Source organism: Melospiza melodia, chromosome 25, assembly GCF_035770615.1.
Source record: "Melospiza melodia melodia isolate bMelMel2 chromosome 25, bMelMel2.pri, whole genome shotgun sequence".
Lineage (NCBI taxonomy): Eukaryota > Metazoa > Chordata > Aves > Passeriformes > Passerellidae > Melospiza > Melospiza melodia.
The window spans coordinates 8,952,117-8,976,473 of record NC_086218.1 but is presented as its reverse complement, the minus strand read 5'-3'; the positions used below and the strand labels follow the sequence as shown (position 1 = coordinate 8,976,473).

Sequence of the window (24,357 nt, the reverse complement as noted above, 5' to 3'; positions counted from 1 at the left end):
CAGGGCTGTACATCCATGGTGTGTGGTGCCAGGGGCTGTGTACTATGGTGTGTATCTGTGGTGCCAGGGATGTATATCTGTGGTGCCAGGGCTGTACATCCATGGTGTGTGGTGCCAGGGGCTGTGTACTATGGTGTGTATCTGTGGTGCCAGGGATGTATATCTGTGGTGCCAGGGATGTACATCCATGGGGTGTGGTGCCAGGGGCTGTGTACCCGTGGGGTGTGGTGCCAGGGATGTACAGCCATGGCTCCAGGGGCTGTGTGCCCACGGTGTGTGGTGCCAGGGTCTGTGTGTCCATGGTGTGTGGTGCCAGGGATGTACAGTCATGGTGTGTGGTGCCAGGGGCTGTGTACCCATGGTGTGTGGTGCCAGGGCTGTACATCCATGGTGTTTAGTGCCAGGACTGTATACCCATGGTGTGTGGTGCCAGGGCTGTACATCCATAGTGCCAGTGGCCGTGTACCCATGGTGTGTGGTGCCAGGGCTGTGTACCCACGGTGTGGTGCCAGGGCTGTACATCCATAGTGCCAGGGGCTGTGTACCCATGGTGTGTGGTGCCAGGGATGTACATCCATGGTGTGTGGTGCCAGGGATGTATGTCTGTGGTGCCAGGGATGTACATCCATGGTGTGTGGTGCCAGGGATGTATATCTGTGGTGCCAGGGCTGTACATCCATGGTGTGTGGTGCCAGGGGCTGTGTACCCATGGTGTGTATCTGTGGTGCCAGGGATGTATATCTGTGGTGCCAGGGATTATACATCCATGGTGTTTGGTGCCAGGGGCTGTGTACTCACAGTGTGCAGTGCCAGGGAATGGATATTTGTGGCTCTGGGTGTTGTGTGTCCATGGTGTGTGGTGCCAGGGCTGTACATCCATGGTGCCAGGGCTCTACATCCATGGTGTGTGCTGCCAGGGGCTCTGCACCCACAGTGTGTGGTGCCAGGACTGTATCACCATGGCTCCAGGGGCTGTCCATCCGTGGTGTGTGGTGCCAGGGTTCCAGGGGCTGTGGATCCATGGTGTGTGGTGCCAGGGATGTATATCTGTGGTTCCAGGGATTATACATCCATGGGGTGTGGTGCCAGGGGCTGTGTACCCACGGTGTGTGGTGCCAGGGATGTACAGCCATGGCTCCAGGGGCTGTGTGCCCACGGTGTGTGGTGCCAAGGTCGTATATCCATGGTGCCAGGGGCTGCGTGTCCATGGTGTGTGGTGCCAGGGATGTACAGCTATGGTGTGTGGTGCCAGGGCTGTATATCCATGGTGTGTGGTGCCAGGGGATGTATATTTGTGGTTCCAGGGGCTGTGTGCCCACGGTGTGCACTGCCAGGGTTATATATCCGTGGTGTGAAATGCCAGGGCTGTATGACCATGGTTCCAGGGGCTGCCCATCCATGGTGTGTGGTGCCAGGGTTCCAGGGGCTGTGGATCCATGGTGTGTGGTGCCAGGGATGTATATCTGTGGTTCCAGGGATTGTATATCCATGGGGTGTGGTGCCAGGGGCTGTGTACCCATGGCATGTGGTGCCAGGGATGTACAGCCGTGGCTCCAGGGGCTGTGTACCCATGGTGTGTGGTGCCAGGGGCTGTGTACCCATGGTGTGTGGTGCCAAGGTTGTATATCCATGGTGCCAGGGGCTGCGTGTCCATGGTGTGTGGTGCCAGGGATGTACAGCTATGGTGTGTGGTGCCAGGGCTGTATATCCATGGTGTGTGGTGCCAGGGGATGTATATTTGTGGTTCCAGGGGCTGTGTGCCCACGGTGTGCACTGCCAGGGTTATATATCCGTGGTGTGAAATGCCAGGGCTGTATGACCGTGGTTCCAGGGGCTGCCCATCCATGGTGTGTGGTGCCAGGGTTCCAGGGGCTGTGTACCCATGGTGTGTGGTGCCAGGGATGTATATCTGTGGTTCCAGGGATTGTATATCCATGGGGTGTGGTGCCAGGGGCTGTGTACCCATGGCGTGTGGTGCCAGGGATGTACAGCCATGGCTCCAGGGGCTGTGTACCCATGGTGTGTGGTGCCAAGGTCGTATATCCATGGTGCCAGGGGCTGCGTGTCCATGGTGTGTGGTGCCAGGGATGTACAGCTATGGTGTGTGGTGCCAGGGCTGTATATCCATGGTGTGTGGTGCCAGGGGATGTATATTTGTGGTTCCAGGGGCTGTGTGCCCATGGTGTACACTGCCAGGGTTATATATCCGTGGTGTGAAATGCCAGGGCTGTATGACCGTGGTTCCAGGGGCTGCCCATCCATGGTGTGTGGTGCCAGGGTTCCAGGGGCTGTGGATCCATGGTGTGTGGTGCCAGGGATGTATATCTGTGGTTCCAGGGATTGTATATCCATGGGGTGTGGTGCCAGGGGCTGTGTACCCATGGCATGTGGTGCCAGGGATGTACAGCCATGGCTCCAGGGGCTGTGTACCCATGGTGTGTGGTGCCAAGGTCGTATATCCATGGTGCCAGGGGCTGCGTGTCCATGGTGTGTGGTGCCAGGGATGTACAGCTATGGTGTGTGGTGCCAGGGCTGTATATCCATGGTGTGTGGTGCCAGGGGATGTATATTTGTGGTTCCAGGGGCTGTGTGCCCACGGTGTGCACTGCCAGGGTTATATATCCGTGGTGTGAAATGCCAGGGCTGTATGACCGTGGTTCCAGGGGCTGCCCATCCATGGTGTGTGGTGCCAGGGTTCCAGGGGCTGTGGATCCATGGTGTGTGGTGCCAGGGATGTATATCTGTGGTTCCAGGGATTATACATCCATGGGGTGTGGTGCCAGGGGCTGTGTACCCATGGCATGTGGTGCCAGGGATGTACAGTCATGGCTCCAGGGGCTGTGTGCCCACGGTGTGTGGTGCCAAGGTTGTATATCCATGGTGCCAGGGGCTGTGTGTCCATGGTGTGTGGTGCCAGGGATGTACATCCATGGTGTGTGGTGCCAGGGGCTGTGTACCCATGGTGTGTGGTGCCAGGGCTGTACATCCATGGTGTGTGGTGCCAGGGATGTACATCCATGGTGTGTGGTGCCAGGGCTGTACATCCATGGTGTGTGGTGCCAGGGCTGTATACCCATGGTGTGTGGTGCCAGGGTTCTAGGGGATGTGTGCCCACGCTGTGCGGTGCCAGGGCTGGATTCACAGCCTCTCCCGGAGCAGTGGTGCCCTGGGCACACTCTGGGAACACGGCTGGAGGAGGGACACAGGTGACAGGGCAGCACGCTGTCAGTCTGTCCCCGCAGCCAGAGCCTGGGCACGGCCTGAGCTGCTCCTGTGGCTGCCGAAATCAACACAGCGCAAAGAGCTCGTAAATTACAAATCAGCTCAGAGCCTCAGGCTGCTCGCTTCCCTGGCAAGGGCACGATGCAGCCCTGGCACGGGAGGCTGAGGAGCCACGAGGAGCCTCTGCAGAGGGGTCAGGGGTACGGAGCAGTGCACCAGGCAGGGACATTTCCCCACATTGCCAGCATCAGCCTCCTCTCTGGATGGCTGCAAGAGCAGCGAGACTGCAAGGACACCCAGAGCCCCCCATGATGTTCTTATCACGATGTTCTTATCACCCCCTGTGCTGCCCACAGGGCTCTCCTCTCAGCAAGGACACCCAGAGCCCCCCATAATGTCCTTATCACCCCCTGGGCTATTCCCCAGAGAGGGCTGGGTGATGGCAGGGCTGGGTTCTCCTCTCATCAAGGACACCCAGAGTCCCCCATGATGTTCTTAGCACCCCCTGTGCTGCTTCCTGGAGAGGGTTAGGTGATGGCAGGGCTGGCCACTGGGCTCTCCTTTCATCAAGGACACCCAGAGCCCCCCATGATGTTCTTATCACGGTGTTCTTATCACCCCCTGCGCTGCCCACAGGGCTCTCCTCTCATCAAGGACACCCAGAGCCCCCCATAATATGCTTATCATGATGTTCTTATCACCCCCTGCGCTGCCCACAGGGCTCTCCTCTCAGCAAGGACACCGAGAGCCCCCCATAATGTCCTTATCACCCCCTGGGCTATTCCCCAGAGAGGGCTGGGTGATGGCAGGGCTGGGTTCTCCTCTCATCAAGGACACCCAGAGCCCCCCATGATGTTCTTATCATGATGTTCTTACCACCCCCTGTGCTGCTTCCTGGAGAGGGTTAGGTGATGGCAGGGCTGGCCACTGGGCTCTCCTTTCATCAAGGACACCCAGAGCCCCCCATGATGTGCTTATCACGATGTTCTTATCACCCCCTGTGCTGCCCTCAGGGCTCTCACTTCAGCAAGGACACCGAGAGCCCCCCATGATGTTCTTATCACCCCCTGTGCTGCTCCCCAGAGAGGGCTGGGTGATGCCAGTGCTGGCCACCGGTGGCAGCCCTTTGTGCCAGGCAGCCTGAGGGAGGCACGGGACATAAAGGCTGCTTTGGGCAGCCTCGCTTTTCCCAGCCCGCGCACGGGCGTGAGCTGAATGGCAAAGGAGCCGTCCTGCTCCTTCCCTCCCCCCTGCCCCGGGCTCTGGGTGTGCTCTGGGCTGTGCCCCCCTGCTCGCCGAGCTCAGCTCCCTCCTCCAGCCCCCCCGGCAGGGCAGGCGTGTATGAGGGCATGCACACGCGTGTGCACACCCGCAGTGTGCCCTGCCCGCTCCCTGAGCTCCCTCAGCACCTCCTTCCTCACCAAGCCCTCCCCGAGCTTTCTCACGGTGGCACCACGGGCACGCGGCCCTGGCGCTGGCATCGCCTCCCTGCCCGCTGCAGCCAGGGCTTGGGCTGGCACCATCTGTGCTGGGCAGGCCAGGCTGGGCTCTGCTGTCCCCAGGGGAGGTCAGAGGGGCTGGATGGCACCCAGTGGCTCCCAGCCAATGCTCCTGGTTGCTCATGCTGTCTTCATCCTCTTGTAAGCCAGGGCACCTTCCCTTCTCTTCCCTTCCCTTCCCTTCCCTTCCCTTCCCTTCCCTTCCCTTCCCTTCCCTTCCCTTCCCTTCCCTTCCCTTCCCTTCCCTTCCCTTCCCTTCCCTTCCCTTCCCTTCCCTTCCCTTCCCTTCCCTTCCCTTCCCTTCCCTTCCCTTCCCTTCCCTTCCCTTCCCTTCCCTTCCCTTCCCTTCCCAAAACTTCCCTTCCCTTCCCAAAACTTCCCTTCCCTTCCCAAAACTTCCCTTCCCAAAACTTCCCTTCCCTTCCCAAAACTTCCCTTCCCTTCCCTTCCCTTCCCAAAACTTCCCTTCCCTTCCCTTCCCAAAACTTCCCTTCCCTTCCCTTCCCAAAACTTCCCTTCCCTTCCCTTCCCAAAACTTCCCTTCCCTTCCCAAAACTTCCCAAAACTTCCCTTCCCAAAACTTCCCTTCCCTTCCCAAAACTTCCCAAAACTTCCCTTCCCAAAACTTCCCTTCCCTTCCCAAAACTTCCCTTCCCTTCCCAAAACTTCCCTTCCCTCTGTGCCCCAATTCCACATCCGTCACCCCACGCCCCCCAGATTCTTCCAAGCCACTTCCCCTCCTGCAGGGATGGGAGATTTTTGGTGCTTTTATGGATTCTGAGCACATCTGGGTGGTTTTTTCTCCCCCCTTTGCAGGGCAGAGCATGGCCCCAGCCCTCCCCCTGCTGCTGCTCTGGCTGTTTGTCCCCACGGCGCTCCCGGAGGTGTTTGGCCCTGGAGATGGCACAGGTAACTCAGCGCCCCATTGGTGCCCTAGCGAGGATCTCGGGGGGGCTCCTCACACCAATCCTGCTCACATCTCCTCTCTTCTCCCACCCAGAGGACCCCAAGGCTCTGCAGGTGTCCATGCCACGGCACCCAGCCCTGGAGGCCGTGCTGGCAGGAGATGTCACCATCCCCTGCCTCATCACCTACCTTGGCCCCCAGCCCACCACCGCCAGCACCGGCGGCCGCCGCGCCGTCCTGGGCACACCCCGGGTGAAGTGGACCTTCATCTCTGAGGGCAGGGAGGTGGAGATCCTGGTAGCTCGCGGGGACAGGGTGAAGGTGAGCGAGGACTATCGGCTGCGCGCCTCCCTGCCCATCTTCCACCAGCGCTACACCAACGCCTCGCTGCTGCTCACCGAGCTGCGCCCCAACGACTCGGGCATCTACCGCTGCGACGTGCAGCACGGCATCGAGGACGGCCACGACATCCTCCACGTCAAAGTCAAAGGTACCTCAGGGTGGGCACAGGTGGCATTCGGGGCAGCTTGGCTTGGCAAACGCTGCCCTGGGTAGTGCAGCAGGACGATCTCCAGCAGGGGAGTAATGTGCAATGACTGTAGCGATTTCAGAAGGCTGAACAATTGCTTTATTAAGCAGTTGTTTATTAGTTTATTAAACAATTGTTTAATGAGGACGGCCACGACATCCTCCACGTCAAAGTCAAAGGTACCTCAGGGTGGGCACAGGTGGCATTCGGGGCAGCTTGGGGCCCTCTCCTGGCTCGGCAAACGCTGCCCTGGGTAGTGCAGCAGGACGATCTCCAGCAGGGGAATAATGTGCAACGACTCTAGCGATTTCAGAAGGCTGGAGAATTGCTTTATTAAGCAATTGTTTATTAGTTTATTAACTAATTGTTTTATTAAGCAATTAGTTAATAAACAATTGTTTAATGAGAACGGCCACGACATCCTCCACGTCAAAGTCAAAGGTACCTCAGGGTGGGCACAGGTGGCATTCGGGGCAGCTTGGGGCCCTCTCCTGGCTTGGCAAATGCTGCCCCGGGTAGTGTAGCAGGACGATCTCCAGCAGGGGAGTAATGTGCAATGACTGTAGCGATTTCAGAAGGCTGAACAATTGCTTTATTAAGCAATTGTTTATTCGTTTATTAAACAATTGTTTAATGAGGACGGCCACGACATCCTCCATGTCAAAGTCAAAGGTACCTCAGGGTGGGCACAGGTGGCATTCGGGGCAGCTTGGCTTGGCAAATGCTGCCCTGGGTAGTGCAGCAGGACGATCTCCAGCAGGGGAATAATGTGCAACGACTCTAGCGATTTCAGAAGGCTGGAGAATTGCTTTATTAAGCAATTGTTTATTAGTTTATTAACTAATTGTTTTATTAAGCAATTAGTTAATAAACAATTGTTTAATGAGAACGGCCACGACATCCTCCACGTCAAAGTCAAAGGTACCTCAGGGTGGGCACAGGTGGCATTCGGGGCAGCTTGGGGCCCTCTCCTGGCTTGGCAAATGCTGCCCCGGGTAGTGTAGCAGGACGATCTCCAGCAGGGGAGTAATGTGCAATGACTGTAGCGATTTCAGAAGGCTGAACAATTGCTTTATTAAGCAATTGTTTATTCGTTTATTAAACAATTGTTTAATGAGGACGGCCACGACATCCTCCATGTCAAAGTCAAAGGTACCTCAGGGTGGGCACAGGTGGCATTCGGGGCAGCTTGGCTTGGCAAATGCTGCCCTGGGTAGTGCAGCAGGACGATCTCCAGCAGGGGAATAATGTGCAACGACTCTAGCGATTTCAGAAGGCTGGAGAATTGCTTTATTAAGCAATTGTTTATTAGTTTATTAACTAATTGTTTTATTAAGCAATTAGTTAATAAACAATTGTTTAATGAGGACCGCCACGACATCCTCCACGTCAAAGTCAAAGGTACCTCAGGGTGCGCACAGGTGGCATTCGGGGCAGCTTGGCTCAGCAAACGCTGCCCTGGGTAGTGTAGCAGGACGATCTCCAGCAGGGGAATAATGTGCAATGACTCTAGTGATTTCAGAAGGCTGAACAATTGCTTTATTAAGCAATTGTTTATTAGTTTATTAAACAATTGCTTAAATGAGGACGGCCATGACATCCTCCACGTCAAAGTCAAAGGTACCTCAGGGTGGGCACAGGTGGCACTGGAGGCAGCCAGAAGCCCTCTCCTGGCTCGGCAAATGCTGCCCTGGGTGTTGTAGCAGGATGACCCCCAGCATGGGAATAACATGCAATGACTAGTGATTTCAGAAGGCTGAACAATTGCTTTATTAAGCAATTGTTTATTAGTTTATTAAAGAATTGCTTTATTATACAATTGTTCATTAAATAATTACTTTATAAGCAATTAGTTTATTAGTTTATTAAATTGCTTTATAAGCATATGTTTATTAAATAATTGCTTTATAAGCAATTCGTTTCTTAGTTGATTAAATAACTGCTTTATTAGGCAATTGTTTATTAACTAATTGCTTTATATTAGTTTATTAACCAATTGCTTTATAAGATATTTTATTATACTACACTCAAACTGTATTATACTTTCCTATACTATACTATAAGCTTTATAATAAACTTTATTAGTTTATGAAACAATTGCTTTATTAAGCAACTAGTTTATTAACTAAATGCTTTATATTAGTTTATTAAGCAATTAGTTTATTAAATAATTGCTGTATAAGCTATTATAACTGCATTATACTACACTCAAACTATACTATACTTTGCTATACTGTACTATAAGCTTTATAATAAACTTTATTAGTTTATTAAACAACTGCCTTATAAGCAATTAGTTTATTGGCTTATTAAGTAATTGCTTTATTAAGCAATTAGTTGATTAACTAAATGCTTTATATTAGTTTATTAACCAATTGCTTTATAAACTATTATAACTATATTCTACTACACAAACTATACTATGCTATACTATGCTATAGTAAATTATAAGCTTTATAATAAACTTTATTAGTTTATTAAATAATTGCTTTATTAAGCAATTGTTTATGGACCAATCGCTTTATAAGCAATTAGTTTGTTAGTTTATTAAACAATTGTTTTTTAAGCAATTAGCTTATTAACTAAATGCTTTATATTAGTTTATTAAGCAATTAGTTTATTAACAAATTGCTTTATATTAGTTTATTACGCAATTAGTTTATTAACTAATTGCTTTATAAGCTATTATAACTGTATTATACTATACTGAAACTGTACTATACTATTACTATTACTATTACTATTACTATTACTATTGCTATTGCTATTGCTATTACTATTACTATTACTATTACTATTACTATTACTATTACTATTACTATACTATCCTACACTATACTATAATATTACTATTACTACTATACTATACTATACTATACTATACTATACTATACTATACTATACTATACTATACTATACTATACTATACTATACTATACTATACTATACTATATATACTATACTATATATACTATACTATATATACTATACTAATACTAAAAAAATCCCCGTGGCGCTTTTTCAACAATCACAACACAGCTTTGACCTAATTGGTCAATCAATCCAAACAACCATCACCAGTGTCTAATCAACAAACCCCTTCCTGTACACAATCCCCATAACATATTCCGCGTGTGATAAACAACAGGAGCAGCACGTAGAGATAAGAATTGTTTTCATTCCCTTCCCTGAGCTCTCTCACTGCCTTCCCCAGGAGAAATCCTGGGACGGATTTCTCTGTGAAGGGAGCTGCAGCAAACCCTAGGTGCATTTGTGGGGGGCTGCCATGAAGCCCCTTGCCCACATCCGTGTGTGTGCCCGCAGGGGTGGTGTTCCACTACCGGGAGGGCTCCATGCGCTATGCCTACACCTTCTCCGAGGCACAGGAGGCTTGTGCCAGGATCGGTGCCAGCATCGCCACCCCCGAGCAGCTCTACGCCGCCTACCTGGGGGGTTACGAGCAGTGTGACGCCGGCTGGATCGCCGACCAGACCGTCAGGTGGGCACCCCTGTGCCTCGCCCTGTTGTGGTTTGCTTTTGGGTCTTAATTGTTTAATTCGTAATATGTTAGATTGTTCTATGTTAGAAAAACGGTTCGTTCCGTACCCCCCTGTTCAGTCTCCCAAAGGGTTCTTCCCTGAGTTGTTTACCCCATATTTTTCCCTCATATCAATCCCCATGTCAATCTCCTCCGCCCCTCGCATGTTCCCAAACTCTACCCTGTCAATCCTCTAAACCCATCCCCTACAGCTTGTCAGTGATGGTTTTTTTACACCCCTTTAGCCAGAAAGTTCTGCATCAGTGATGCTGTTTCCCTTCACCCATTTGCTAATTATCTATTCACTCCTCCCTCCTTCTTCCTCATTGGTGTTAGGTTGATGTGAGCCCACCCCATGTGTGGTGGTGTTCACAGGAGTCCCAGGATGAGGGAAGAGATTAAAATCTTGACTCCATGTTTCAGAAGGCTGATTTATCATTTCATTATATATATTATGTTATGTTATGTTACGTTACGTTATATCAATCATATCATATCACATTAAAAGGATATATTAAAATTATGCTAAAAGAAGAGAAGAAAGGATTTTATCAGAAGGCTAGCAAGGAATAGAAAGGAATGATAATAAAATCTTGTGACTGACCAGCGAGTCTGAGACAGCTGGACTGTGATTGGCCATTAATTAAAAACAACCACATGAGACCAATCACAGCTGCACCTGTTGCATTCCACAGCAGCAGATAATCATTGTTTTTATTTTCCTCTGAGGCTTCTCAGGAGAAAAAATCCTGGCAAAAGGATTTTTCATAAAATATGTCTGCAACACCCATGCTCCTCCTTGCTGTCTCCTGATTGGTTTGTAGGCAGTCTCCTCCCCTGGACTGCCCCCCTTTATAAACTGTTGTAATCCTGTTGTCAGTGCTCTTCTGTGTGTGCTCCCTCAGAGTTTGTTTGGTTGTAACACATCTGTGTGTGCTCCCCTGGAGTTTGTTTGGCTGTAACACCTCTGTGTGTGCCCCCTCAGTGTTTGTTTGGTTGTAACACCTCTGTGTGTGCTCCCTTTGGGTTTGTTTGGTTGTAACACATCTGTCTGTGCTCCCTCGAAGTTTGTTTGGTTGTAACACATCTGTGTGTGCTCCCTTTGGGTTTGTTTGGTTGCAACACCTCCGTGTGTGCTCCCTTTGGGTTTGTTTGGTTGTAACACATCTGTGTGTGCTCCCTTTGGGTTTGTTTGGTTGTAACACATCTGTGTGTGCTCCCTTTGGGTTTGTTTGGTTGTAACACCTCTGTGTGTGCTCCCTTTGGGTTTGTTTGGTTGTAACACCTCTGTGTGTGCTCCCTCAGAGTTTGTTTGGTTGTAACACCTCTGTGTGTGCTCCCCTGGAGTTTGTTTGGCTGTAACACCTCTGTGTGTGCTCCCCTGGAGTTTGTTTGGCTGTAACACCTCTGTGTGTGCCCCCTCAGTGTTTGTTTGGTTGTAACACCTCTGTGTGTGCTCCCTTTGGGTTTGTTTGGTTGTAACACATCTGTCTGTGCTCCCTCGAAGTTTGTTTGGTTGTAACACATCTGTGTATGCTCCCTTTGGGTTTGTTTGGTTGCAACACCTCCGTGTGTGCTCCCTTTGGGTTTGTTTGGTTGTAACACCTCTGTGTGTGCTCCCTTTGGGTTTGTTTGGTTGTAACACCTCTGTGTGTGCTCCCCTGGAGTTTGTTTGGTTGTAACACCTCTGTGTGTGCTCCCCTGGAGTTTGTTTGGTTGTAGCACCTTGACACTGCTCCCTTGGAGTTTGTTTGGTTGTAGCACCTTGACACTGCTCCCTTGGAGTTTGTTTTGTTGTAACACCTCTGTGTGGGCTCCCTTGGAGTTTGTTTGGTTGTAACACATCTGTGTGTGCTCTCTCCGAGTTTGTTTGGTTGTAACACCTTGGCACTGCTCCCAGCCGTTCCCCAGGGAGTCAGCAGCTCCCCTGTGCTCTCTGCCCCAGGTACCCCATCCAGACCCCCCGTGAGGCCTGTTATGGAGACATGAACGGCTTCCCAGGGGTGAGGAACTACGGCGTGGTGGACCCTGAGGACATGTATGACGTGTACTGCTACGCTGAGGACCTGCCAGGTGCCCGTGGTGCCACCTCTTGCCCTCCTCTGCTTTTGCTCCCACACTAACTTGCCCCTGTAACCCGTTGTGAACCCAAGTGAAAAGCTGCAGGTGCTGTCTTTGGGTGTGGGAACCTGCTGTGTGTTTCCTAAAGCATTCCTGGTTCATTTTGGGCTGGTGTGGGGTTCTGTCCCTGGCAGCAGGCAGTGCCCAGGCTGGGCTGTGCCCGCAGTGATGTGCCCCAGACCAGCAGCACGCTGGGTTGGGTGGTTTGGGTTTGGTTGTGTGTGTGCTGTGCTTTGCATGAGGAGCAGGGCTGCAGATCCTGCCTGGCTCTGTGTGCCTGGGGGTGTCTGGTCCCTTCTTTTGGGGTCCCCAATGGTGGTGGCAGCTGCTCTGGGGTTGGTTGGTGCCGGGGGTGAGGGACAGGGAGGCAGGGGCAGCTGTGGGGTTGGTTCATGCTGTGCTTTGGGGCAGTGGTCCCCAGCCCTCCTGAGCATGGAGCCTCACCCAGGTGCTCGCTGGGCTTGCAGGTGTCCTCAGAAAGGTCCCACACGCGGATTGCTCAGTGCAGGGCATGCACCCGCTCCTCTGCAATCCCGTTCAGGGCCGCTTCAAAGTCTCAGCTCTGTTTGCAAGGGCAGGGATCAATCCCACGTGGCGTGAGAGCTCCAGATGTGCCTGCACTCTGGCTTTCTGTGCATGGGCAGGGAGGCAGGCAGGGATGCATGCAGGGATGAAGGGAAGCAGGCAGGGAAGCACTCAGGAAGGTGGGGAAGCAGGCAGGGAGGCAGAGAGGGAAGCAGGAAAGCAGGCGAGGAAGCAGGAAGGCAGGCAGGGATGCAGAGATGGATGCAGGGATGCAGGCAGGGAATCACTCAGGCAGGGAAGCAGGCAGGAGGGCAGGGATACAGGCAGGGATGAAGGGAAGCAGGTAGGAATGCAGGCTGGGACGCAGGCAGGGATGCAGGGATGCAAGCAGGGAAGCACTCAGGAGGGGCAGGGATGCAGGCAGGGATGCAGGGATGCAGGCAGGGAGGCAAGCAAGAAGGCAGGAAGGGATGCAGGGCAGGGAATCAGGTAAGCAGGCAGGGATGCGAGGATGCAGGCAGGGATGCAGGGAAGCAGTCATGGATGCAGAGATGGATGCAGGGATGCAGGCAGGGAAGCACTCAGGAGGGCAGGGATGCAGGCAGGGATGCAGGCAGGGATGCAGGTAGGGAATCACTCAGGAAGGCAGGGATGCAGTGATGCAGGCAGGGATGCAGGCAGGAAGACAGGGATGCAGGCAGGGAAGCACTCAGGAAGGCAGGAAAGCAGGCAGGGATGCAGGGAAGCAGGGAAACAGGCAGGGATGCAGGCAGGGAATCAGGCAGGGAAGCACTCAGGAAGGCAGGGATGCAGGCAGGGATGCAAGCAGGGAATCAGAAAAGCAGGCAGGGATGCAGGAGAGCAGGCAGCGATACAGGGATGCAGGCGTGCAGGCAGAGAACCACTCAGGATGGCAGGGATGCAGGCAGGGATGCAGGGAAGCACTCAGGAAGGCAAGGATGCAGGCAGGGATGCAGGCAGGGATGCAGGCAGGGAAGCAGGCATGGATGCAGGGAAGCAGGGAAACAGGCAGGGATGCAGGTAGGGAATCAGGCAGGGAAGCACTCAGGAAGGCAGGGATGCAGGCAGGGATGCAGGCAGGGACGCAGCCCTCCTCCAGCCCCCGTTCTTCCTCCACACGCCGCATTCTCCATCTCCACACCCTCTCCTGGGCTCACGCCCAGAGCGGACCCTCCGAGGGGGCTCCCCCGCCCTTCCCAGCCCCATCTCTAACCCCCCTCTCCCTCCTCTCTGCCCAGGTGAGATCTTTCTGGAGACATCCCCGGCCAGGTTCACCCTGGAGGAGGCTGCGCAGCGCTGCCGGGCTCTGGGCGCCGAGCTGGCGAGCCCTGGCCAGCTGTACGCCGCCTGGAACGCGGGGCTGGACGCCTGCAGCCCCGGCTGGCTGGCCGACGGCAGCGTCCGCTACCCCATCGTCACCCCCCGGGAGCGCTGCGGAGGGGCCCTGCCCGGCGTCAAAACCATCTTCGTGTTCCGCAACCAGACGGGATTCCCCGATGCCCAGAGCAGATACGATGCGTACTGCTTCCGAGGTAAACGGGGATGGGTGGGAGGGTCGCCCCGGGTTGGGGTGCGTGTGCCGGGGTCGTGCCGGGGTCCCTGGGTGCTCTCGGTGCTGCTGCTGCGCTGTCGGGGCAGGGCAGGGGTGTTCGACAGCGGCTGAAGCTGCGGTGCTAGGACAGGGGTGCCCTGCATGCTGGTAGAGCTGAGAGGGGAGGCGTAACCTGCATGTCCTGACACTGCATGCTGACACCTCGATGCTCTGCACGGTCCTGACACTGCGTGTGACAGCTCTCCATAGGGCAGGGATGCTCTGCAGGGTCCCAGAATTGCATGCTGACCCCTCTCCATAGGGCAGGGATGCTCTGCAGGGCCCCAGAATTGCATGCTGACCCCTCTCCATAGGGCAGGGATGCTCTGAGGTTCTGAGAATTGCATGCTGACAGCTCTCAATGCAGCAGGGATGCTCTGCAGGGTCCCAGAATTGCATGGTGACACTTCTCAGTAGGTCAGGGATGCTCTGAGGGTCCCAGAATTGCATGCTGACCCCTCTCCATAGGGCAGGGATGCTCTGAGGTTCTGAGAATTGCATGCTGACAGCTCTTGGTACAGCAGGGATGCTCTGCAGGGTCCCAGCAGTGCATGGTGACACTTCTCAGTAGGTCAGGGATGCTCTGAGGGTCCCAGAATTGCATGCTGACCCCTCTCCATAGGGCAGGGATGCTCTGAGGTTCTGAGAATTGCATGCTGACAGCTCTCAATGCAGCAGGGATGCTCTGCAGGGTCCCAGAATTGCATGGTGACACTTCTCAGTAGGTCAGGGATGCTCTGCAGGGTCCCAGAATTGCATGCTGACCCCTCTCCATAGGGCAGGGATGCTCTGCAGGGTCCTGACACTGCATGCTGACAGCTCTCAGTAGGTCAGGGATGCTCTGAGGGTCCCAGAATTACATGCTCGCCCCTCTTTGTAGGGCAGGGATGCTCTGCAGGGTCCTGACACTGTGTTGTGACAGCTCTCAGTACTGCAGGAATGCTCTGAGGGTGCCAGAATTACATGCTGACCCCTCTCCATAGGGCAGGGATGCTCTGCAGGGTCCCAGCAGTGCATGCTGACAGCTCTCAATGCAGCAGGGATGCTCTGATATCCCAGCAGTGCATGCTGACAGCTCTCAATGCAACAGGGATGCTCTGATATCCCAGCAGTGCATGCTGACAGCTCTCAATGCAGCAGGGATGCTCTGATATCCCAGCAGTGCATGCTGACAGCTCTCAATGCAGCAGGGATGCTCTGCAGGGTCCCAGCAGTGCATGCTGACAGCTCTCAATGCAGCAGGGATGCTCTGCAGGGTCCCAGCAGTGCATGCTGACAGCTCTCAATGCAGCAGGGATGCTCTGCATGGCTCCAGCAGTGCATGCAGACAGCTCTCAATGCGGCAGGGATGCTCTGAGGGTCCCAGCAGTGCATGCTGACAGCTCTCAATGCAGCAGGGATGCTCTGCATGGCTCCAGCAGTGCATGCAGACAGCTCTCAATGCGGCAGGGATGCTCTGAGGGTCCCAGCAGTGCATGCTGACAGCTCTCAATGCAGCAGGGATGCTCTGAGGGTCCCAGCAGTGCATGCAGACACGCTGTGGCAGAGGAGGGAGGCCCTGCATGCCCTTGGTGCCAGTTCACTGTGACAGACCAGGGGTGTCCTGCACGGCACCATCACTGTGCGTGGGCTCTGTGGGCACAGCTCCAGGAGGGTTCATCCCCCAGGGCTGCAGGCCTGGCGGGCACTCCTGGGCCCTGGGGCTGTGGGGCACAGCCTGCCAGGCTGGTTTGGGGTGATGCTGGGCAGCAAGGATATTGGAAAAAGGCTCCCAATATTCCCAGTTAGATTGTGCCTGGGCCGGTCTGACCCTCGCTGCTGGGCCAAAGGCAGCAACTGCGGTGTATCACCCCAGAGATACCTTGGCTTGCTGGTGGTTGCAGCTGGGCACTGAACAAGTCCAGGCTTGTTAGGAACCCCGTTTACCTCAGGAGGAATGGCTTCAGGCGATGGTGAAGAGAAAAAGGAGAGGATTCTGCTGGAGGGTTTAATGTCCAGAGGTTTATTCCATGGTTTCAGAGGTCTGAACGTGAGCAACTGCTTCAACAGAAAAATCGGCCGCATGGTCTGATCACCTTTTTAAGCTCAGGGACAGGGGGAGGGTATTGGAATATGGCTCCCAATATTCCCAGTTTAGTGCCATATTGGAAAAAGGCTCCCAATATTCCCAGTTAGATTGTGCCTGGGCCAGTCTGACCCTCGCTGCTGGGCCAAAGGCAGCAACTGTGGTGTATCACCCCAGAGATACCTTGGCTTGCTGGTGGTTGCAGCTGGGCACTGAACAAGTCCAGGCTTGTAAGGAACCCCGTTTACCTCAGGAGGAATGGCTTCAGGCGATGGTGAAGAGAAAAAGGAGAGGATTCTGCTGGAGGGTTTAATGTCCAGAGGTTTATTCCATGGTTACAGAGGTCTGAACGTGAGCAGCTGCTCCAACAGAATCCCGGCCGCATGGTCTGATCACCTTTTTAAGCTCAGGGACAGGGGGAGGGGAGGTACAGGTGAGCCACCAACCAGGTGAGAGGGGCAGGGTCTCAGGGGAAGATGACACCCAGAAAGGCCAATGACCTCTGGGCACAGGGACATCCTTTGAACTTGACCAACCACACGAGGCCTTGCTGGAATGTTCAGCCTGATTGACAGGACTCACTCAGCATGGGGGCAAGGGGGAAGGGAGAGAGGTACAGGCACACCTGGGGGGATGACCTGGAAGGCCAAAATGGGACATTACAGCACACCACAACACAAGGAGACCTGTGGGGAGCAGCAAGGTGAGCAGTGAGGCAGGACGCAGGCTGGCAGGGATAAGGGGCACAGAAGGATCAGAGCTGTCCCCGCACTCCTCCTGCCTGACCCCACATCTCTGCGTGTCTGCTCAGGGCCGCGGGGGCTCCCAGTGTGGGGATGCTGAGCATCTCTGCGCCTCAGTTTCCCCATCTCTCTGGCTTAGGCAGGATGGACCCGTGCCGTGACTCCACCACCCCTGTAACCCACTAACCCCCCCTGCATGTCTGCCCTCCCCGGGGTGGGGATGGGGGTGCAGAGGAGGATCCTCAGAGCGAGGGGAATGCACGCTTTAGGATCTGGCCCCGCCAGGTGCTGCTGAGCCCCACTGCTCCTGCTGGGGCTGGTGGCACTGCCAGCTCTGGTGGCACTGCCAGCTCCTGCTGGGGCTGGTGGCACTGCCAGCTCTGGTGGCACTACCAGCTCCTGCTGGGGCTGGTGGCACTGCCAGCTCTGGTGGCACTACCAGCTCCTGCTGGGGCTGGTGGCACTGCCAGCTCTGGTGGCACTGCCTGGGAGGGCCTGATCCTCCCCCTGCTGACCCCATGTAGAAGGGGAAGGGGAGGCTGAGGAGAGCTGGGGTGCCAAGGCTCCAGGCCTGCTGTGGGGTGCGCTCGTCTCTGAGCGCTGCGGAGCCACGACAGGGCAGTAATATCCCACTTTCTTTCTGCCCACAGAAGGGACAAACTCTTTCCCTGAGGCTGCAGGAAAATACCAAGGCCAAGAGCCCGAGGAGAATCTCCTCCAGGAGATTGTCACAGTGGCAGAAAAGCTGGAGGAGCTGCAGCTGCCCCGAGCGCCCGTGGAGCTCGAGTCGCGAGGGGCCATTTACGCCGTGCCCCTCTTTGAGGACCCTGACCTGGGCAAGCCAAGCCAGAGCCCTGGAGACACCCCGGGGCCACTAGCTACCTCTGTGTCCTCAGGTCACCCCATCCCCGCCTCCCCTTTCCCCACAGCCCCGGCCAGCCCCCAGGCAGGTCCTGTTTCAGCTGGGGAGCTCATCCCTGCCCAGGAGCACGGGGGACAGCGGGGGCTGTCACGGTGGTGCCAGGGCTGGGCACAGAGCAGGCACAGATGGTGCCCAGGTCACCCCAGGTGCCCCCGTCCTTCCCCATGGATGGTGTAGGGCAGTGCAGGGACAAAGGGACATCTGCGTGTCCCAGCATGCAGGGCACTGCTGGAGCGGGGATTGGCAGCACCAGGAGCTGCAGGAGGGGGCTGGCAGCTGGAGGGGCACCGGGCAGCGGTGAGGGCAGAGCTCGGGCAGCCGCGCCCTGCGGAGGGGACGGGGGACAGCGGCACACGGGCTCGGGGCCACTCCCATCTGCCCGCACAGCTTTGTGCCCGCGGGATGGGCAGAGCTGGCAGTGCCCGCAGGGTGGGCACCGTTGGCAGTGCCCGCAGCCCTGAACTCTGGCTGGAAGTGCCCGCAGGATGGGCAGAGCTGTCAGTGCCCACAGAGAGGGCAGTGCCCGTAGAGTGGGCAGCGCCCGCAGGATGGGCAGTGCCAGCAGTGCCCTTAGGGTGGGCAGAGCTGGCAGTGCCCGCAGCCCTGGGCTCTGGCTGGATGCCCGCAGGATGGGCAGTGCCCGCAGGGTGGGCACCGCTGGCAGTGCCCGCAGGATGGGCAGAGCTGGCAGTGCCCGCAGGGTGGGCAGTGCCCTTAGGGTGGGCAGAGCTGGCAGTGCCCTTAGGGTGGGCAGAGCTGGCGGTGCCCGCAGGGTGGACAGTGCCCTTAGGGTGGGCAGAGCTGGCGGTGCCTGCAGGGTGGGCACCGCTGACAGTGCCCACAGAATGGGCAGAGCTGGCAGTGCCCGCAGGGTGGGCAGCGCCCGCAGGGTGGGCACCGCTGGCAGTGCCCGCAGTGCCCTGTGCCCTGGCTGGCTGCCGGCCCTCACTGCCTTTCCGCCTTGCCCTTTGCAGAGGAGCCGCAGGGAGCAGCGCCGGGCAGAGCTGGCAGCGCATCCCCGGAGCGCCCGGCCGGAGGGCGGCACCGCGGGCACCCCACGGAGCCGGAGGGACCCACGGCTGCCCCCGCAGGTGACACGGAGCCTCCCGAGGGCTTCCCTCGCCCTCCCACACAGCGCCCGGACCCTCCACGGGACGCCTTGGGGCGGCCGGGCGGCCCTGCCACCCCCGGGCCACCCGGGCACCGAGCGCCATCGCCAACCGGTGCCAATTCTGCCACCTCAGAGAGCCGAGAAGGCGCCGGGAGCCCCCGCCGCGGGCACAAATCCGGCGGGGCCAGCACCCCGTTCTCCGGGGCTGAGGACGCCGAGCTCTCCGGAGATGTCGGAGATGCCCTCGCTGTGTCCCCGCTGCCCCCCGCGCCCCCGCAGGAGGACGGAGAGGAGCACTCGGGGGCCGTGTGGTTCCCCTCGCCCGCAGCGACCCCGTGGCTGCCCCGCAGCAGCGCCGCACCGGCCCCGGGCACACGGCGAGGGATGCCCGCTGCACCTTCCGAGGAGGAGGATGAGGAGGATGAGGAGGAGGAGGAGGAAGAGCATCCCTCCGTTGGCACCGTGGAGGGTTTCCTTACGGCCGTTCCGGGAGAAGCAGGTGGGACCCGCAGGGATGGCCTCAGCTCTCCCCGTCCTGGCACCTCGGGGGTGGTGGTGCCAGGGACCCCCAGCTCGGCCGTGCCCCTGCCCGCCGTGCCCACCGAGCGGGCCAGCGTCGGGGCGGGCGCCTGCTCTGCCCGGCGTCCCTGCCGTGCCAGCCTTGCCCTCGGGGCAGCCGTGCTGGCCGCTCTGTGGCACTAGAGATAGGCGACACCTTTCCTTCACTGCTGCCCTCTGTCTGTCTGTCTGTCTGTCCGTCCGTGTCTCCTCTCTCTCTCTCTCTCTCAGCTGGGTAAGGGAAGGTTCCAGGTCTGGAGAAGCACATATTTGTCAAACAAATTGGTCTGATCTCTGCATGCACTTTAAATCTCTTCTACTTCTGTGAAGTGTTTTAATGACTGTTTCCATGAAAAAGCCCCGATAAGCGGAAAGGCGGCCCCAGCCCCTGCTCTGACTAACCGTGGTACTAATAAAGGGAATTAATTAAAAGCTTTGTAGAACAAGCATCTCGGCGAGCTCTTCCCTTCGTCCTTGCGCCTCTCCCACTGACGAACTAATCCCTGTCCCCGGCCCTGCCCTGCCCTGCCCGGGAATGGGGTGGAAGGGACCCCTTGGTGGGCGGGTTTGGGAGGGCTGGGGCTGCTTTGCACCCTCCATGTGCCCCCAGGACCGACCCTGCACTGCCCTGGGAGAGTTGGGGCTGCTTTTCCCCCTCCATATCCCCCCCAGGACTGACCAGGGGCTGCTTTTCCCCCTCCATCTGCCCCTTCAGGACTGACCCTGCACTGCCCTGGGAGGGGGGGTGAGGGTTGGGGCTGCTTTTCCCCCTCCATATCCCCCCCAGGACTGACCAGGGGCTGCTTTTCCCCCTCCCTGTCCCCCCAGGACTGACCAGGGGCTGCTTTTCCCCCTCCCTGTCCCCCCAGGATTGACCAGGGGCTGCTTTTCCCCCTCCCTGTCCCCCCAGGACTGACCCTGCACTGCCCTGGGGCTGCTTTTCCCCCTCCATGTGCCCCCACGACTGACCCTGCACTGCCCACGACTGACCCTGCACTGCCCTGAGAGGGCTGGGGCTGCTTTTCCCCCTCCATCTGTCCCTTCAGGACTGACCCTGCACTGCCCTGGGAGGGGGGGCAAGGGTTGGGCTGCTTTTCCCCATCCATGTGCCCCCCAGGACTGACCCTGGGAGGGTTGGGGCTGCTTTTCCCCCTTCATGTCCCCCCAGGACTGACCAGGGGCTGCTTTTCCCCCTCCCTGTCCCCCCAGGACTGACCAGGGGCTGCTTTTCCCCCTCCCTGTCCCCCCAGGACTGACCAGGGGCTGCTTTTCCCCCTCCCTGTCCCCCCAGGACTGACCCTACACTGCCCTGGGGCTGCTTTTCCCCCTCCATGTGCCCCCAGGACTGACCCTGGGAGGGTTGGGGCTGCTTTTCCCCCTCCTTGAGCCCCCAGGACTGACCAGGGGCTGCTTTTCCCCCTCCATGTCCCCCCCAGGACCGACCCTGCCCTGCCCTGGGAGGGGGGTGAGGGCTGGATGCTGCCTGGCACGAGCAGGGGGGCACACGGGGGACACAGAGCCCCACCAAGACCACCCGGCCTTGTGCAGCTCTCCCTAAAATCACTGCAGATCCTTCGGGCCACATCCCCCAGGGGCTGAGATGGGTGAGCAGAGGGACCACGAGCTGCTGTGGGTGGGTGGGGGTGGTCACCCCTGGGGTGATGCCAGCTCTGATGCCCATCCCAGTGCCAATCCCCTGCCCCATCCCGCTCCCTGCAGCACAGGGCACCGTGTGGGGTCCCTGCCCTCCCTCCCCAGGGCATAACGAGAACACACACAGGGCTTAAGAAATGCCCTGAATTAGGAATTCCATTTGCATCCACAGCCTGGCAGCCTCCAGCTCTGTGATTTCCTCCCGAAATTCCGAGTTCCCACTCTCCTCCTGCATTGTGAGAGGCAGACAGAGAGGGCAGTGCCCAGCCCAGCCCCAGGGCACCAGGGAGGCTCTGTGCAGGGTGCCCAGACCCCGTGGCATGGCTGCCCTTGCCTTGGCAAGGAGAGATGCCCAGGAGGAGCCAGCCGTGGGACATTTTGGGGCACCCATCCTGTGCCATGCCTGGGGATGGATGGGCTGCACAGGGAGCCACCAGCGCTTCATGGGGAGGGTGAGGGTGGCAGCATTGTCCTTGTCATAAACCCAGGAGCATAAAACAGAGCGTGATTGGGCTGGAATGGGTCAAGGACTCTGAGCAGCAGCCGTTCATCACACTGAGCTGGGAGCACACGCTGTGCTCTGCGTTCATTAATGACCACAACGGGCTCCTGGGGCAGTGCTGGCTGAGTTACCAGCCTTGGCCAGGCTGCAGGTGACACCAGAAGGACAGGACAAGGACACGGGGCTGGGATGTGCCGAAGGCTTTATGGTCTGTGCTTCCCTCCCAAAACGCTGCATCAGCCAGGGAAAAGCAGGAAATGGTGTGGTTGCATTCACAGTGGTCTGGGGATGAGGGAAGAGACGAGGATCTGACTCCACGTTTCAGCAGGCTTAATTTATTATTTTAATAAATTCTATTCATATACATTATATTAATAATTATATTGATATTATATATATTATACGAATATATATAATATCAATATAATTATTGATATTATATATTATTATATATTATATTGATATTATATATTATTATATTATATATTAATATATATTAATATATATTACATTAAAACTATACTAAAAGAATAGAAGAAAGGATTTCATCAGAAGGCTGGCTAAGAATAGAAAAAGAAAGAATGATGACAAAGGCTTGTGTGGTTGGCCATTAATTAGAAACAACCACATGAGACCAATCCCAGATGCACCTGTTGCATTCCACAGCAGCAGATAACCATTGTTTACATTTTTTTTTCATGAGGCCTCTCAGCTTCTCAGCAGGAAAAAATCCCAAGGAAAGGATTTTTCATAAAAGATGTCTGCCCCAAGCCGGGCAGAGGGAGTGGGGCAGGGGCTGGTGTGGCAATGAGCCCAGGGGAGATAAGAGCATCCATCTCTGAAGGAAAGGGAGATAAGAGCATCCATCTCTCACCTCTGCGCTCCAGGGGAGGCCAAAACCCCAGGTGTGGCCAGCTCTGGGCCAGGGATGCTGGGCTGTGCACACCCAGAGGTGGACGGGAGGTGTGGGATTGCTCCACGCACCTCCTGGTGCACCTGAGAGCCTCACCTGGCCCAGAGCTGGTGGCCCCAGAGGCAGCTCAGAGCCCTGCTTGCTGTGGGACACTGCAGGGGTGAGGATGTTGAGTCAGGGATGGAAAGAGAACTCCACTCTTGAGGTGGATCAGAAGGCTTTGTTTAGTGAGAGTAGAGGGTCTTTAATAATGGGACTCTCTAAGGCGGTTGGTCTCAAATTAGAAACATCTCACTTTATTGGTGAGCTCAAAATGAGAAATGTCTGATTGGCTTCAAAGTAGAAACATCTCACACTATTGGTGAGCTCAAAATCAGAAACATCTAATTGGTCTGAAAGCAGAAACATCTCACACTTTATTGGTGAGCTAAAAATCAGAAATATCTAATTGGCTTGAAAGTAGAAACATCTCACACTTTATTGGTGAGCTCAAAATCAGAAAAATCTAATTGGCCTGAAATTAGAAACATCTCACACTATTGGTGAGCTCAAAATTAGAAATATCTGATTGGCTTCAAAGTAGAAACATCTCACACTTTATTGGTGAGCTCAAAATCAGAAAAATCTAATTGGTCTGAAAGCAGAAACATCCCACACTATTGGTGAGCTCAAAATTGGAAATATCTAATTTGCCTCAAATTACAAAAATCTCCCACTATTGGTGAACTCAAAATTAGAATTATCTAATTGGCCTCAAATTACAAACATCTCCCACTATTGGTGAGCTCAAAATGACAAACATCTGATTGGCTTCAAAGTAGAAACATCTCACACTATTGGTGAGCTCAAAATTAGAAATATCTGATTGGCTTCAAAGTAGAAACATCTCACACTTTATTGGTGAGCTCAAAATGAGCAATGTCTAATTGGTCTGAAGGCAGAAACATCTCACATTATTAGTGAGCTAAAGATCAGAAACATCTAATATCTAATAAATATCAGAAAAATCTAATTGGCTTCAAAGCACCGAGACACATCTAATTGGTCTGAGAGCAGAAACATCCCACACTGTTGGTGAGCTCAAAATTGGAAATATCTAATTGGCCTCAAATTACAAACATCTCCCACTATTGGTGAGCTCAAAATTGGAAATATCTAATTGGCCTCAAAGTAGAAACATCTCACACTATTGGTGAACTCAAAATGAGAAACATCTGATTGGCTTCAAAGTAGAAACATCTCACACTTTATTGGTGAGCTCAAAATGAGAAATATCTGATTGGCTTCAAAGTAGAAACATCTCACTTTATTGGTGAGCTCAACATGAGGAATGTTTGATTGGCTTCAAAGTAGAAATATCTCACACTTTATTGGTGAGCTCAAAACGAGGAATGTCTAATTGGCTTCATTCAAAGCAGAAACATCCCACACTACTGGTGAGCTCAAAATCCAAAATATCTAATTGGCCTGCAAGTAGAAACATCTCACACTAGTGGTGAACTCAAAATGGGAAACATCTGATTGGCTTCAAAGTAGAAACATCTCACACTTTATTGGTGAGCTCAAAATGAGCAATGTCTAATTGGTCTGAGAGCAGAAACATCCCGCACTATTGGTGAACTCAAAATTGGAAATATCTAATTGGCCTCAAATTACAAACATCTCCCACTATTGGTGAACTCCAAATTAGAATTATCTAATTGGCCTCAAAGTAGAAACATCCCACACTATCAGTGCCCACGAATAACACAGAGTGGAGAAGCACAACTCCAACCGATGCTGATAGAAACATATTGGAAAAATGCTCCCAATATTCCCAGTTAGATTGTGCCTGGGCCAGTCTGACCCTCGCTGCTGGGCCAAAGGCAGCAACTGCGGTGTATCACCCCAGAGATACCTTGGCTTGCTGGTGGTTGCAGCTGGGCACTGAACGAGTCC

At 54.9% G+C, this 24,357-nt stretch overlaps 1 protein-coding gene across 5 annotated transcripts in view; it reads left to right on the top strand.

The window, feature by feature from the left end:
- Window positions 1–24,357, top strand: part of BCAN (brevican) — a 41,249-nt gene that overhangs the window by 4,510 nt on the left and 12,382 nt on the right. For 2 of the 5 annotated variants that reach the window (XM_063176615.1, XM_063176614.1), the window contains exons 2-9: window positions 5,538–5,630; window positions 5,722–6,117; window positions 9,481–9,655; window positions 11,640–11,767; window positions 13,600–13,893; window positions 17,411–17,656; window positions 18,657–18,773; window positions 18,927–19,292. In XM_063176615.1, the coding sequence (XP_063032685.1) occupies window positions 5,546–5,630; window positions 5,722–6,117; window positions 9,481–9,655; window positions 11,640–11,767; window positions 13,600–13,893; window positions 17,411–17,656; window positions 18,657–18,773; window positions 18,927–19,292 (1,807 nt within the window). In that variant the 5' untranslated portion in view covers window positions 5,538–5,545. Of the gene's footprint in view, window positions 1–5,537; window positions 5,631–5,721; window positions 6,118–9,480; window positions 9,656–11,639; window positions 11,768–13,599; window positions 13,894–17,410; window positions 17,657–18,656; window positions 19,293–24,357 lie in introns of all 5 variants that reach the window. The other 3 variants (XM_063176613.1, XM_063176612.1, XM_063176616.1) reach the window with 2 other exon arrangements.